The sequence below is a fragment of the Macrosteles quadrilineatus genome, unplaced genomic scaffold (genome assembly GCF_028750875.1).
Source record: "Macrosteles quadrilineatus isolate MER2022 unplaced genomic scaffold, UCM_ALF_1.0 Scaffold_9__3_contigs__length_116548681, whole genome shotgun sequence".
In the NCBI taxonomy this organism is placed as follows: domain Eukaryota; kingdom Metazoa; phylum Arthropoda; class Insecta; order Hemiptera; family Cicadellidae; genus Macrosteles; species Macrosteles quadrilineatus.
The window spans coordinates 93,507,402-93,522,685 of record NW_026542602.1 but is presented as its reverse complement, the minus strand read 5'-3'; the positions used below and the strand labels follow the sequence as shown (position 1 = coordinate 93,522,685).

At 34.0% G+C, this 15,284-nt stretch overlaps 1 protein-coding gene across 1 annotated transcript; it reads right to left on the bottom strand.

The window, feature by feature from the left end:
• Nucleotides 1–8,483: 8,483 nt before the first annotated feature.
• LOC129004038 (uncharacterized) lies at nucleotides 8,484–11,090 on the bottom strand. The gene is made up of 3 exons (XM_054432411.1): nucleotides 10,945–11,090; nucleotides 9,873–10,062; nucleotides 8,484–9,107 (listed from the first exon to the last, which is right to left on the bottom strand). Exons 1-3 carry the CDS (start codon nucleotides 10,978–10,980, stop codon nucleotides 8,536–8,538), a joined length of 798 nt encoding a protein of 265 aa, XP_054288386.1. The 5' UTR covers nucleotides 10,981–11,090; the 3' UTR covers nucleotides 8,484–8,535.
• Nucleotides 11,091–15,284: the final 4,194 nt, after the last annotated feature.

Sequence of the window (15,284 nt, the reverse complement as noted above, 5' to 3'; positions counted from 1 at the left end):
AACTGAACCAAAAATATGTAATGTGCAGACTTCTCTATTTTAACCCCACTCTGTAAATAAGACATGTGATTGGAATTTATTTAATTTGTTTTTATTTTCTGTTTATATTTCGTCGATATGTCACCATACAGGCAACCCATAAAGCCCAGGTATATTTTTTAAATTCAAAATTCTTTTTTGTGGTTATTTTTTATCTATTTTAATTTATAAAGGGATTCTGTACAAAAGCAGGAAAATATCTTGCTAATAGTAAATTTTCCCTGCGGTGTGCATCGAGCTGAGAAAAAATGTTTTCAAGAAATATGCTTGCCTATTAATATATAGGATATGCTATACAATTATTGCTTAATGTGATATTATAGTTGTTAACGAGTATAATGGTAAAAACACTTTTTATAGTTTTACAATTGTCCCTAGAGTGCAAAAAATATGTTTGCAGAATCCTCATCAAAATTACTCATTGTATTGGTAATTGCTGACATATTTGAGGTAAAATATTAAATTTTCACAAAGTCTTTAACATTATACAAATTAATGTGTTTTGTAAATTTTCATTTGGGTGGACATATGGTTGGGTTTGAATTTTAATTAAAACAGTTGCAAAACTTTTTATTGAAATTATGTGAAATTATGGTTAAGAAAATGTTGTGGGATAAAAGAACGGACAAAGTTTAGACAGTGAGTTGAAGTTTGAAAGGCACGTCCTTTTGAATAATTTTGTAATTAATTCAGAATATTGGAGACTGAAGACTGTTACTGTATTGGTCTGTTAAATATCCATTTTTTGCATAATGGATTTCATTATAAATAAAGAAAGACCCAACATAAACAAAAATTTTGATAACTTGATGAAATAAGTTGTACCATAATTATTAGTCATAAATCAACCAAAGCATAAATAATAAAATATATGTTTATATAAACAATCCAAAGAGAGAGACATGGAACTGTATTTTTTATTTTTTTTTTTTTACTTATAAAACATTGAATATTTTTTAGGGAGAGGAGGGAAAATGCGTTTACGCATACAGGTAGCCAGCCTGTAGTGTGAGACTTCTGAATTTATCAGACTGCTCACTAAAACCCCCCTCTACTCTGTTGGACACAGAACTGGATTTTTTTTAATTTTTTGAATACCCTGGATGTAATGTGACACACAGGTCCAATTGTCCTCGCCCTCCATCATCATCGGTATGACCGTGTCCACCGACAGCAGTCCTACGAACTGTTGAGCCTCTAGGTGGGGCCTTTCCCAACGCTGGTAGTAAATAAAAGCATGTTCCACGTCATCGGGAATGAACGTCATGGGAGCATGCTGCCATGTCATCTGGGCAGTATATGCAATCGGGTGACACGGCTTTGTTCTTTCTGAACAGGCACAACCGGAAAAAGCCGTGACCCGTCAGAAATTGGGTGATGTAGAAAAGTTCACCTCTCCGCACCGCACCCAAGGTTGGACTTGCTGTATAAGTTGCCTGGTCGAACGTCCCCGTGTCTTCTGTTCCTAGCTCTCCTGTCACAGCTGGTACGTTCGGGTGCGTTACTCTGTTCGTGCCTGGTCCTCCCCACGACACTGATAAATTGACTTTCCCTCCACTCTAAACATTTGTTCTATTAGTGACGATATGTTTTAAGATGTCAACGATGGTCATAAAATATTACACAAACACTAGAGCACTTGGGTTAAATATTTCCAAGTTTTTTATTCTTGTCTCATCATTTTCGATCAAAGTAATTCCACTGATTTTGTCAAACTAGTTTTTCTCATATTCTACAATGACCTGCTTAAATGAGCGCCTGCGAAGAACTACTGAATATGGACTCGCCAACTTGTACATATCAAAGAGTCATGACATATATGTTGTATTTATAGTATATCTCGTAATACAGTTGTACATCCTAACAAAATCTTAGCTAAATCAAATTTTCTTAGTTTTGACAGAGAATTTTGATGGTTGTAAAACACACGACTCAGCTTGCTCAAAGAGTCAATGAGCGTACAAATGAGTTGGCCACTAATCTTAATTTTGTAAAACATCCATTATGGGTATTCTAATGTTGTGTACTGTCTCCTACTATCAACCATTTTCTTTAAAAAGCAGATGATCAATACTCAAGTTGGTTTTCGGATCAATTCGGATTGAAAATACAGATTATTACGTGTACTATCTATCATTAACTGTCTTCTATATACTAATTTCTTGTTTATTTTCACCACAATAACTGCATTGATGGGCTTGATGTTTTTCAACATGAAATAATCATATAACAGTTCAAAGAATATAACATACTTCGGATTCAACTTAAAATATAATAAACCTTCCATAGCTTAGATAATATGTTGTATTAGCCTATAACTTTTTCAAAACTGTGTTACATATCATGAACGATAAAGATTGAATCGACAAGTGTCTATAGGTTCGATTGTAGCCTAATGAGGGACTAATAGCGACCTAACTGTTGGGACTTAGTCATTAGTCAAACTGTTATTATCGGTTATGACGTAATAGCTTATCCATGACTCAAGTTCTAGAACTGCGATTTAGCAAAACCTTTATGATACTCTAAGGTAAACCCTGATTTGTTCAAATATTCATGTCCAGGACTTTCTTGAAACATTTTGAAATGGGGGATTTTAAAATATCTAATTTAAATTAATTTAGATATACAGTATATTCTATGTGTAAAGGTTATTTCTGAGAAATATTATTCCTCCATTAATAATGGGTGGATTTTTGCAGAAATTTGTCAAAATGAAGTGTTGTTATGTAGACTCTCCCTTTCACTAATTCATGTAATAAGATTTCCCGAGGTATACCCCACATGCCTTCAAAGTAATGTGTATTCCTCATAGAGAAAAGGTTTTAATAACTTAAACGGACGAATGATTTGTTTTAATCGAATACAAAAATAGATTTAATAGTAAAACTCAAGATAACATTAGAGCTGTACATGTAATTCATCATCCATATTAATACGTAAAGTATTGTTTTCGCTACATAACTGTGAAATGACCCTTTTTCGTTACATTGTTTACTACGGAAAAAGAATGTTTACTATGCGAAAGTAATTTTTACTATCTTTTTTTGATTTTGCCAACGTAAACAAACAAAGATTTGTTATTGTTTTCTACCAAAGTAAATATTAACTTTAAATTAAAGGCTAACCTAAAGAAATTATATGAGTTTTGTAATGTCCCTAACTGTAATAAAGAAATATCTAATGTTTGTTTCAATTAGGAAAATAATTAGTCTTTGCAGTGTAGTGAAAAGTAACGTTCAAAACACGAATGAAAGTGGGTCAACAAATATTCTCGACCATTTAAAGTGCTCTATAAATCTCGCACTTCGAACATATTGTCTCAAATATTACTCTTGTAAGAAAATACACAATTTTTTCAAAAGATTCTACTTGGTTTGTAGTTTTACGATAAGATTTTAGATGTTACATAAGTCTCTGTTCTGAAGGACACCAGCAGCCCTATAAGTTTATTTTACGTACAAAAGATTAACATGACAAATATCCTAATTGTAAACTACAAATACAAATAGTATATTACGTTACTAGTTCTCAAAATATGTGTTTGCCGGACGAGTGTGATCATTCCCGTGCGAGACCGATTGCGAGACGACTGCGGGATTACCATACGAGTCCGGTAAACACATTTTGGACAAGTGACGAACATATTTTACGCCATACTACTTTAAGCTAACTTAACAATAAAAAATCTGTACAAATCCTTGTGTATTCCCGCCAACTAACGGACTAACAATCACTACTCATAACTAGAGGATATGTTTTTCTTTATAACCACTCATTGCCAAATATGATATAATCAGCTGTTTGGTGCCCAAAAGAACTCATTACAGTACAGTAATGAAACTACATTTTGACTAAGCTGACAGCAAACAGCTGTTTTCTGGACTAAATTCTTGCGTGGGAAGTTCGTTAAAACAGTGTCGTGTGGCGTAAATGTAATAGCACTTGCCATGTTTATAAGGTGCCTTTTGTTGAATTTATTAAGACATTTAAATTGTTTCTAAACCCACAAAATATGATAAATAATACCTTTGACTTATACTGACAAGAATATGTAAAACCCCCTTTAAGTCGAATAAAAACGTCATATGTCAGGTTTGTTTCTGCATATTCCAAGTCCAATATAATCTCTTTCTCCAGACATGGTATCAGACTGCCTGCAGGCTCTTACAGTCCCGATTTATTCTGAGAATGATATTCTCTGGAGAAAAGATAAACAAAACAAGACTTTAACCTCCACTTGTATTTCTCTAATATTACAAGGTCCAAAAAGACAGATTAATACAATCATCCACTATAGTTATGATAAATATTAAAATACTGATGTTGGAAGTTTATTAAACGATCTTCTATACTTATACTGTATTTTACGCAAATAAATAAATTCAAAAGATTGGGCAAAAATAATTACGCTATAAAAAACCCTATTAAAGCTTAAATAAGCGTATAAAAAAACTACTAAAATAAATTAATTTACATTTTCTTTTTGTAAAAAGCGTATAAATGAAACATTAACTATTTATCACTTCCAAAAAATTACCAAAGTATTGAAAATGTGCGGTTTAAAATAACTGTACGCTTCCTTTACTGTTAAGTTGTGAACAATAAAAAATGGTGTTAGTAAAGACAGTAAAGTATTTGTGTTACCAATGAGCTACAGTACTTTAGATCGTGTTAATGCGGTTATATTGCACGATAAATGGATTAATTTTAATTCAATAGAAATTTTTAAATATAAAATAAAAAACTGGGAAACTTGTTCAATTCACACTCCAAAACACAGTTGAATGAAATTTTAGGTGTACTTTTCGATAGACTATTACTATGGAAATGTTATAGACAGTTTGTACAACAACTTAAAATACAAGCAAACATACCGAAATTGGTTTTGTATTGGGTTTAAGTGTAAATTGTTTTGCCTAAGTAATTTACTAGCTTAAGCTTTTACAGTTTAAGGTGGATAAACAGTTTGGCAATTTGGCGTGGTAAGCCTAAAATGGTCATTCGTTAGAGCGGAAGTTAAGATCTCATCTAAATGGAGGTTTTAACTGTATAGCCGATAACACAGCCTTATCCCTTGCAGATTTTATTTTCTCTTTTATCCCAAACGGTTAAGGAAACAAAAAAATGATATGTAAATACACTCGGCAACTCGGCTAACTCGGGAATCCGTGTAACCTTAATAAGGCTTGAAAATGCCAACTACAGTATTCACTATTTTGTGACTGATTGTGAGAGTATTTACCTCAAAGTCACGTGACTAACGCCATTTTAATTTTCAGGGTTGCACCTTTCATCAGTGAGAACCCGATACCAAATCCTACTCTTTAGTAGAAGCTCTATTCCATCAAGAAGATCTATATTGTATGATTTGGGATTAAGATCTGTCAATGAACTATTCAAAGAGGTAAGAGATTTTCTATATTAGCCTGAATGGTTTGCAACGCTGGATGCTAGAATTTAAGTAAGTTGGTTTTCAGATTATAGACAATAAAAATATATAGAAAAATACATCGACATAGCTAATTATTGGAGCTGTAGTTAGCTTCAGCGCTTCCTAAACGTATTAATTGACACAATCATAGGCCTAGAATCCATGTAGAAACTGCAGGATGATGCTAAAAGTGTGCATACATGTATAAATGCATATGAATATATGTAAGTATGTTTGGTAAGTTGGTGGCTCAGCAGCTAGCACCACGGACTTCGGGTCCAATGCTACGATGTTCAATGGGTTCGAATTCTGGTCACTGCCTGTACATTTGTATCAATATAGCTTACCCTTGTACTGTACCGGCTCATCCCTTGCTGAATACGTTCCACGCACAGGTACATAGCGTACTGGGCAGGCAAATGCAAGGTAAAAAGAGGCATTGAATATCTTCCAAACAAACCAAAACAATATACGCAAAATCCCTTTTGTTTTTTTTTCGTATTTTATACACCATTATAAATCAACATCGTGTACTTAAAGAGGCTAAACCAATAGTTATTTTTAATGAGATATTAATAGATTTACCCAATAAATACAGCTTTTAAACACAGTTTACCATAAATACTCTCCGCATGTAGATTTGCTAATGTGACAACCGTCTAAACCTTATGCTGGAAATCTGGTGATCAACGAGTCTTAAGTAATATTTGGCAAGAGAGGTCCTCATTTCGAAAGGAATCGAAGGTTAATGTCTCGATTGATATGTGGGGTTATAAATCTAACAGGGGCTGTAGATAGATGGGGTCCGTGGTTGTGGGGAAATAGGAGATAAAGACTTGATTCAATGGTTACCACACTCCATCGTTTGTACTGTAATGGTGCATTCTAAGCTTTCGTATTTTTTTTTTCGGGGTAGTTAAAGATTTTATAGCAAATTTGACATTGTATGCTTTCCTTTTTGCTAATAATATCACAGTGTTAACAGCAACCTGCAAATATTCTGGATGTATGAATTTTAATGCTAGTAAAATGGCCTGTACGAAGCAATCTTCATTTAAACGCACTCGAATTTTATTTGATATAAATATTAGTATAAAATTAGTTGTCTACAATGCATAAGCAATCGCTATGTTTCTTGAAACCCTTTTTTCTCAGCTTGTGTGTTAGCAGGGAAAATCTACGAATACTGTTAGAAAGATATTTTCCTGTGTGCAGAATCCGTTTATAAATTAAATTAGGCTCAAATTAGGCACACACAATTCTTTTACCAACATGGGCCTTATGGATTGTAATGCTGGTGACAAAATAATAACGAAATATAAAACAAAAATCAAATCCAATTCAAATCACATTTTTATTTGGTTGAAAATAGATAAGTGTATACATTGCATATTTTTGGTCGAGTTTTCGACCACTGGACGATCTCTATTATTGATAACCACTTAAGGGAGTATTTTAACCATTAAGTCGTCTCTGCATCTTCTAACTAGATTTACTATTTCCAGAATACAGCCTGTAGGCTAAGAGAATTACTCTGCAAATGATGTTCCCTCGAGACAAGATAAACAAACTGTGTTGTCCGCCATTCTATGCCACTCAATGTTACTGGGTTCCTGCAAAGAATGCGTTATTTTCCTCGTCATCATAAATATTATGAAATAACAATAGCTATGTAATCATAGCTAAAGTTTATCGAGTAAAATATATTAGCATGATGGCTGAGAAAAGGTGGTTAGTAGGGTTTATCTACGATAAATAATATTGTAATTTGTTTTTTGAAGCTATTATTATTGTTTTAATCCTTGAATTTGGTTCTTTTAAAATTTAGTTAAAGCAGGACAGGCTGTTGTTGATATTAAGGTAGTTTTAAATTCATTTTCTACCCAATTATCCATTGCCCCTGTTCATTGTTACATTAGCAATTGTTTCTGGCAATACTTATTTTACTAATATATTCAAAACTAGTTCTCTTCGGCTCTGTGTATATAAAAATGACAGAGATTTTTATTTCAGAGGTTTTTTTTTAATGGAAGCTTATGCGTTTCAGTGCTTCTAAACAATTTTATAATGTTTTTGAGATACAGGAATTATATCTTTACAAATCTTAATCTTTCTCCGGAACATCTGCCACCCGTTCTTCTATTTTATACCCTGACAACATGTATAGATATTTAAAATTGAGACGATCTTAAACATATTTTATTGCACATTCACAATTGTGTATCCCATGTAATGAAGATATTAAAAGTAAGATCGGAACCTTAACCATCAATCAAGGTTTAACCTTTTCAGGTTTTTACCTTTAATTAGTGTTTAACTTGGTTTCTTCAACTTAGCAGCTTCTCATATAGAAAATTACAAAAACGACTCCATTACTCGATTCTGAAGCCACCAATAGAGATGCCTTCTTCAGATACGTATTAAGCTCTTATATGTACGATTAAAGGTATAAGTACTTATGTCGCTTACATGACTTTGGCTGTGTTCAGTTATGATTATCTATGATTAATGTCAAGAACGTTATGTGTTTCTGTACATGTCGTGCAAGGGAAACTTTTACCTTTTTGCGTGACGTACCTACTAATCACAAAAGACAAACTTCAGCTGTAAAATACAACTGTTTGCCTTATTGACTTCGAGTTTGTAGTTCATTATTACTTTATAACATACGAAGAATGAATTTTTCGTCATACTGCTGCAAAAACAGCCGTTTTTAATGCATGCGTTGCGGGTCTAAAGTAGCATTTTTACTCTCTAGCTAGGGAGTAAAACGCATTTTTAGCCCCTAGGGAGTAAAGATCAGCTATTGTCAACTCAGTTTTAATTTCGATTGTAAACTTATCAACTTATTGTAACTTAATTAATACTAATTTGCGATGCCTGGTTTTACGTCACTTTAACGTTGGCTCTCTTTATTATTTGAGTCAATACGAATTAATCTGTTGTCTGTTATGGTGATAATTCCGCTAACACAGTACAAATCAAGGAAGAGTCAGTAATAAAATTTACGCATTCCCAAATTACGTTTACTTTTACATATGCAACTCAGCCCATGTCCACATTTATGTCTTCGTTGTGTCCGCAGGAGGACTGGCGACTGCAGGAGGGGTAGCGTCTTGTGTAGCTGGCGTTGCAGTGGTGGCTCCGGGTTTATAATTACCTATGGGATATTTTTTTAATTTGTTTGTTGTCATTAGCCAGCCGAACAGTTTCTCAACCAACCTCTTCAAGACAGATCCAAATGAATTCACCACCTTTGCCCTACCTGGGTGTTTCATTTCCTTTATAGCTTCTTTACACCTCTTATGAGTCATTGGTTCCAGTGGTCTCACTATCCCTGCTATTTGTTTTTCAGTGCAAGCATTGAATCTCATTGACATCAACGGTTTCCCTCTGTAGGCCAGAATCCCGTAAACGTCTTTGTCGCTGTATACGACAGTTTTGAGTCTGTTTATGAACACATTAGGTCTTCGGCAGACGCTACATCCGAATATAATAGGATCTCGGTTGACTCTTGGTTCAATAACTCTTATTTCCACTTTTGTTAGCCACTTGTTGTCGAATTTCTTATTGTAACGGAAGACTTTCACTTCTAAAGGCTGTCCCTGCTGTTTGAATTCGTCCAAAAAAATTACTGAAAACACATCAATTTGTTAAATTTGATAATCAAAAATTACATTCTCTGGAGTATTTACTTAATCGTGTAAAATGTGTTTACAATCAGACCACTCATTATTGTAAATCTACAGCATGATTTTTGAGCTGTTATAGGTTCAGTTTTATGTAGAATAATTTTTTCTGATTCAATGATTAGTAACGGTATGTGTTCCTATATTGAGTCAATATGATACCAGGGAAACGACACTGTATGGGCAGATCGTGTTATTTAGTTAAAATAGTCTTAAAGTTAGTAAATCGAAGGCAAATCATTGGTAACCAAAACCACCCTCGAAATATTGCAGGTACGGACATGAATTACATTGTTTTAAAAGGATCTATAAGGGTTCAAAATCTAATGGGTAGTGTGTTTCATTTACAGTTTTAAGGTAATTAATTTGTTTGATTATTTGTTAACAAATTGTAATCTCCATTAACATCATGACTGCAATATACAATTTTACCATTCAATTTCCGTACCTACGGTTTTAATGAAAATGTTAATGTACTTAACTAACTATGAAAACTATTAGGAATAAACTCCTTTTTGTTGACAAATGTTTTATTACAAATTTTACAATATCATGTCCTTCCAACAGCTAAAATTGAAAATCGATACTCATAGGGCCAGTCAGAAATGTGTCCTATTTGTTATTTATACCGCTTAATAGATGTTACCAATAAGTTTTATCGGCTATCAGTGACCTTTATTTTCGCTTGCCAATTCAATAAATATACTTACTCCCCTTATAGTTTCCCTGCAGTTGTATGTTGTTTATTTTTGGGTCGGTTGAGATTATATAGTCTTCGCCAAATCGGTGTGTTTCCATGTGTATCGAAGATTTAGGCTGCTTCACATTCTTATGAACTTTCTTGGGAGAATTTTCATCCGAGGAACTATCTTTGTCACCAGACACCAGCTTTGCGACTACCTATAATATTTAGGTATTACATTATAGATTTTCACTATGCGGAAACACCGGTGTATTAAGGTGAAGATAAGTGAATGATAAGTGTGCAAAGCACACAACTTACAGCTTGTTTACTGTATTTGATCAGATGGCACTTTAGGCAGGACCATTACTTTAAACTACTAGCTCCAAACTAAAACTGACGCTTGGGTTTAGTTTGAGGAAAGTCTTGCAATAATATTGAATTTTTATTGTTTGATGTTATTGCCTCCGGTATAACAGACTGGGACGGTGGCGTCGTCCTTGAATCCAGCTAAGGAGATGTGATGCGGATGCGATACTCCCTAGTGTGGATTAAAGTCCGCACTAGTGAGTACTACGACTATCCGTAGTATTAACCTGATAATTAGACCAATTCGTTAATACCAAGGCAAAGATGTGGTTCGGATTTCCACTATAAACTGTAGATCCCTTTAGTTGCCATTAGCTGTATGGGTTATTAAACAGCTGTGTGTAAGGAATATGTCAGCCTTAGTCACTATCAAGACTACAAGATCGCGCCACTCATCCTACACTCATCTCCATTCATACTTTGCTTAAAATACCTACTTTGTATGGTCGCCATTTCAATGAAAAGTATTAAAGTATTAAAGTTGTAGACACTAAAATGGTAAAATTAGTCAACAATTAGCCCGTGGAAAAAATATCCAGACGCTACTAGTTAAAATAGGAATATTGACGAATTGTAGTTGACGAAGATTACACATTAATCAAACAGCAATTATTAAAATGAACTATCAAAGTGATGTTGTACTTGGGAAAAATCACATCCTTAAATAATATTTTTTATTTAAACTACAATTAACAAAAACAAACGTATTCTCTGTACTAAATGTAACTTACTAGCGATGAAAAGATGATTGTCCACCCCAATTTCATGACGTGTTAACTTTTGAACTTCACAAAGTAACATAAATAACTATATTGATTTCTCTTTGAAATTTCAGTGGAAATACTCGGCCACCCATGCAATGGAATATGCTATGAGCGTAGGCGGTTGAGTAATAACTGTTAAATTATTGCAATTAAAGTTGTTCAAACAGATTACATGTATGTGAACAATTCGCAGCCTCACTTCGTTAAACCGTATTGCTTTGTATTACTAAGAGAATATTTTAAAAGAGAATAGGTAATATACTTTTTCAGTGGAATCTAGAGTTTAAACTTGCCTACCAGTTATATTGTTGTATGAAACGCTAAGTGTTTTTTTTTTACTTGACTATTTTCGAACAAAAAATTGTATGAAATACAATTAACTATTCCCTAAAAACCAATATTTATTTTACATTATAAACAATTTTAAAAACTTCAAATATTTTCATATTCAAAATATTGGAAAATCGCACAAAATTAAATAGTAGTTAATTATTATGCAAATCAGTAAAACGCTCAATAGGGGTATTTATTGTTCATACATTCAGACGAATTCATTTGCCATTTGACAGCATTAAACAAACTTGATTTGCTAAATACTAAACTCTATGAACCAGAATGATTTAGCTTTGAAAGACCATAATAGTTTACTTAGTTGAAATATTTTTTATTTGAAACTGCTTGGTTGTCATAATGACACCGTAGTTTTATAACCACCAAAAAAACGCCCTTGTTGTTTTAATTTTATGTTACAAAAGTATGTCCAAGCTTCAATAATATTTTCGATTTCTGAAAAATGAAGACAACACATAGATCACATTTATAACTTTCCGAACAGGTTACGTGCCGTCGCTAGGCAACGTCAAGCATCCAACTGTTTAGAGACCAGACATAAATGTAACTTTTTAAAAATATGTACAACCCATTAACTCAACAGAAAAATACAAGGCGGTTCATGGACTAAAGCACGTATATTAGATTAAATAACGGTGTGTCGTAAACATAAACATACGTCACTGGACCGAAAGTTAACATCCCAGACAGCACACTTTCTCCTCAGGACATCCCACGGATATTGCGACAGGACATGCAAGATGTCCCATAGTGGTCCTATGGTCAACGTGGGATATCCCAGGATATCCACAGGAATGCGTAATGTCCCCGCCCGGGGATGTCCTACGGATAAGCTCACACGCATATCCGTGGGACATCCGAGGTCATCCCAGGGTAGTCCTCAGGACATTCTCAGGACATGTGGGACTACTATGGGATGTCCCTGGGATGAAGTGTGGTCTGGGCCTGAACATAAAAAACACAAAATAATATAGATTTAGTATGAAAAGCTTAATTATAAGTTTAGTAAATTGATTAAATAGTTAATCACAAAGTAGTTGATAAACACAAATTTTTAAGAAAAAAACGAGAAAAAAGTTTTTGGCCCAGACGGGTCTCGAACCTGGTACCTTCGCCTTTGAGCCTCTAACCTTACCTCCTGAGCTATCTGCGCTTGATGATTATGGTTGTTTTCAAGTGGTGAAAGAGTAGCCGACAGTTGCAATGGTCGCAATACTTAACATATTTTTGATACTACATTATATAATATGATTCTGTTAATCTGTTAATTTTAGGCCTCAAGTAGTTGAATTGTTTTTCTGGTAGTTGGAGAGGATACTGGTATTTGAATGTAAATTATTTAATTACCATTAGATTAGCACTGTTATAATAATTTTGATTGTTATACGATTAAAATTAGTTTTTGGTTGTTTTATTAATTTAAAGTTAGAATTCAATTCACATTTCACACAACTGACACAACTATGATAGAACTATAGTTTTCCTGAACTCAGTGGTAGAAATATGTCAGTAAAGTTAAGTCAGCCCTTGCTAGCCAGAGTATTAACAATTAAGACATATTTTCAATCTGGGAAACCTTAAACTTTTAAAACAAATTATAAAACCTCAACATCTCAATGCATGGGAATCTTATTTAAAAAAAAAACAGACCAAAATTATTTGTTAAATAATGAAGACGGCCCAATTATAAATTCGGAATTACTGAAAATAATTACATCAAGAACAACACTACAAAATTCAAAAGATTAATTTTTCTAACTTTTTATTTTTCCAATATCCTTTAAATCATTCTGTTTTAACTTTGTTTAAAATTAATTTATTAAGTAAATATTTACTTTTTGTACTAGTGTAAACACAGCCTGAAGATGGAAACCAAGATTCTGAAAGCGCTAGTGAAAAAAACAAATTATTATATATTGGCCTTGTTGGACATTTAAATTTAGATATACATTTCATCAGTGGTAGTATTTTTTTTCTTCAGTTTGTTACCGGGACATTACGGGACATTACAGGATATCCAGTGGATTTTGTACATGTCCCGGGATGTCATGGGACATTCTGGGATATCCTATGGCATTTGTACATATCCCGGGACTTTACAGGATATCCTGAGGTTAACTTACAAATCCCGGGACATTACGGTATATTGTAGGATATCCTGTGGATTTCGTACTCGTCCCGGGATTTTGCGGGATATCCTGAGGCTAGCGTACATATCCCGAGACATTCTCAGGACATATGGGACTACTATGGGATGTCCCTGGGATAAAGTGTGCTGTCTGGAGTGTGATTTAAAAGTCCCGGAACGGTGTAATATAATGTTATACTATTATAAATAAAGGATTGAAACTTGTTAAATCAATTATAGTCATAAATGTACAAATGTAAAAATGTATGTGTGTGTGTGTATAAATGTCTTTTTAGCTACTATTATTTCTTTTTTATCCCTTAAAGAGGACGCCCCACGAGGAGTCAGACGAATCTTAAATAGCATAGTTCGAGTTTGGTACAAAATAAAGCTCTCAGTTAGTAAAACACGATGCCACAAACCAGAACTCAAACAGGCAGTGGAGTCAAAAATAAAGCTGTTCAAAGATTCCTGGAATTTGAAATGCTTATTTTATTGTGGGGCGCCTGCTAGAAATAATTAATTCAAGCATGTTGATATTAAAGGTCTTCATTAGTATAATACAATGCCGCAAATTTGAGCTCAAAATAACAGCTGGGTAAAAAATGGCAGCCGTTCAAAGATTCAAAATTGCAGATGAAAGAAATATTTGAACGGCTGCCATTTTTTACTTGGTTGTCCGTTTGAGTTGGGGGTTGCGGTGTGTTTTACTAAATAAGACCTTTTAATTTGATACCAAACTTGACCTATGCTGATATTTGAGAATTTCGTCTTACTCCTCGTGGGCCGTCCCCCTAAATAGATAAAAATGTAATAATAGCTTGAAAGAGTAGACATTTATGGTTATTATATCGATATACCAAGTTTTATATTACTTTATCTATCAATCAATCAATCAATTATTTAAGATGGGTACGCCACTATGTGCGTATTTTAACCCAAATATGAGTGAAGGATGAGTGTAGGATGAGTGGCGCGATCTTGTAGTCTTGTTAGTGACTAAGGCCGACATGTTCCTTAGACACAGCTGTTAATTAATAGCCCATACAGCTTATGGCAACTAAGGGACCTACAGTTTATTGTGGAATCCGAACCGCATTTTTTCCTCTTAATTAACAAATTGGTCTAATTATTAGGATAGTACTGCGGATAGTCGTAGTACTCACTAGTGCGGACGTTAATCCACACCAGGGAGCATCACATCTACAGTGCATCCCTACAATTTTCCACAATTCGTGACCTCCTAGTAGCTGGATTACAGGACGACGCCACCCGTCCCAGTCTATTAAGGTAAAAAATATATTACACCGTTCCGGGACTTTGTATACAAAGGGAACTTTATTGTACATTTGACAGCCAAAATATAAACTTTGCCAGATGCTGGATTATTGACATTCGGGCCAATGACGTAATTTGATAATGCTTATGACAATACCATCAACCAAGGCCACACTAAAAAACAAAGTTTTTTAGTGTGGCCTTGCATTAACCCGTGGAGAAAGGTGATACCTTCACCAGTACTTTCTACAAGAAAATATCTACATTGTAAAATACAGGGTGTTCATTTGAAAACTTTCCATATCTGTTGTGTGCAAAGGTAAGGCTTTTAACACTTGTTTGTTCTCATTTCCCCCTAATTTGGACATGCCGAATCTAATAAAATTATTTTCAATTTTGAAAAATGCCCCAAAAGGGCCCAATGTGGGGGGTAGGAGTGCTTTTTGAGAAATTTTCTCAAAAAAAAATTTTTCAAATGTAAACATGGGTTGTGTGATACATCAATTTAAAGGTCTAATCACCCCAATCATTTTGGTGCAAGAAAATTTTA

Bases quoted from the DNA above. Each gene is read 5' to 3' on its own strand.
- LOC129004038 (XM_054432411.1), bottom strand. From the start codon at position 10,980: ATGAAATTGGGGTGGACAATCATCTTTTCATCGCTA. The intron at 10,063-10,944 runs GTAAGTTACATT...TAAATATTATAG, and splicing joins CAATCATCTTTTCATCGCTA to GTAGTCGCAAAGCTGGTGTC. The intron at 9,108-9,872 runs GTAAGTATATTT...ATGTGTTTTCAG, and splicing joins GCAGGGAAACTATAAGGGGA to TAATTTTTTTGGACGAATTC.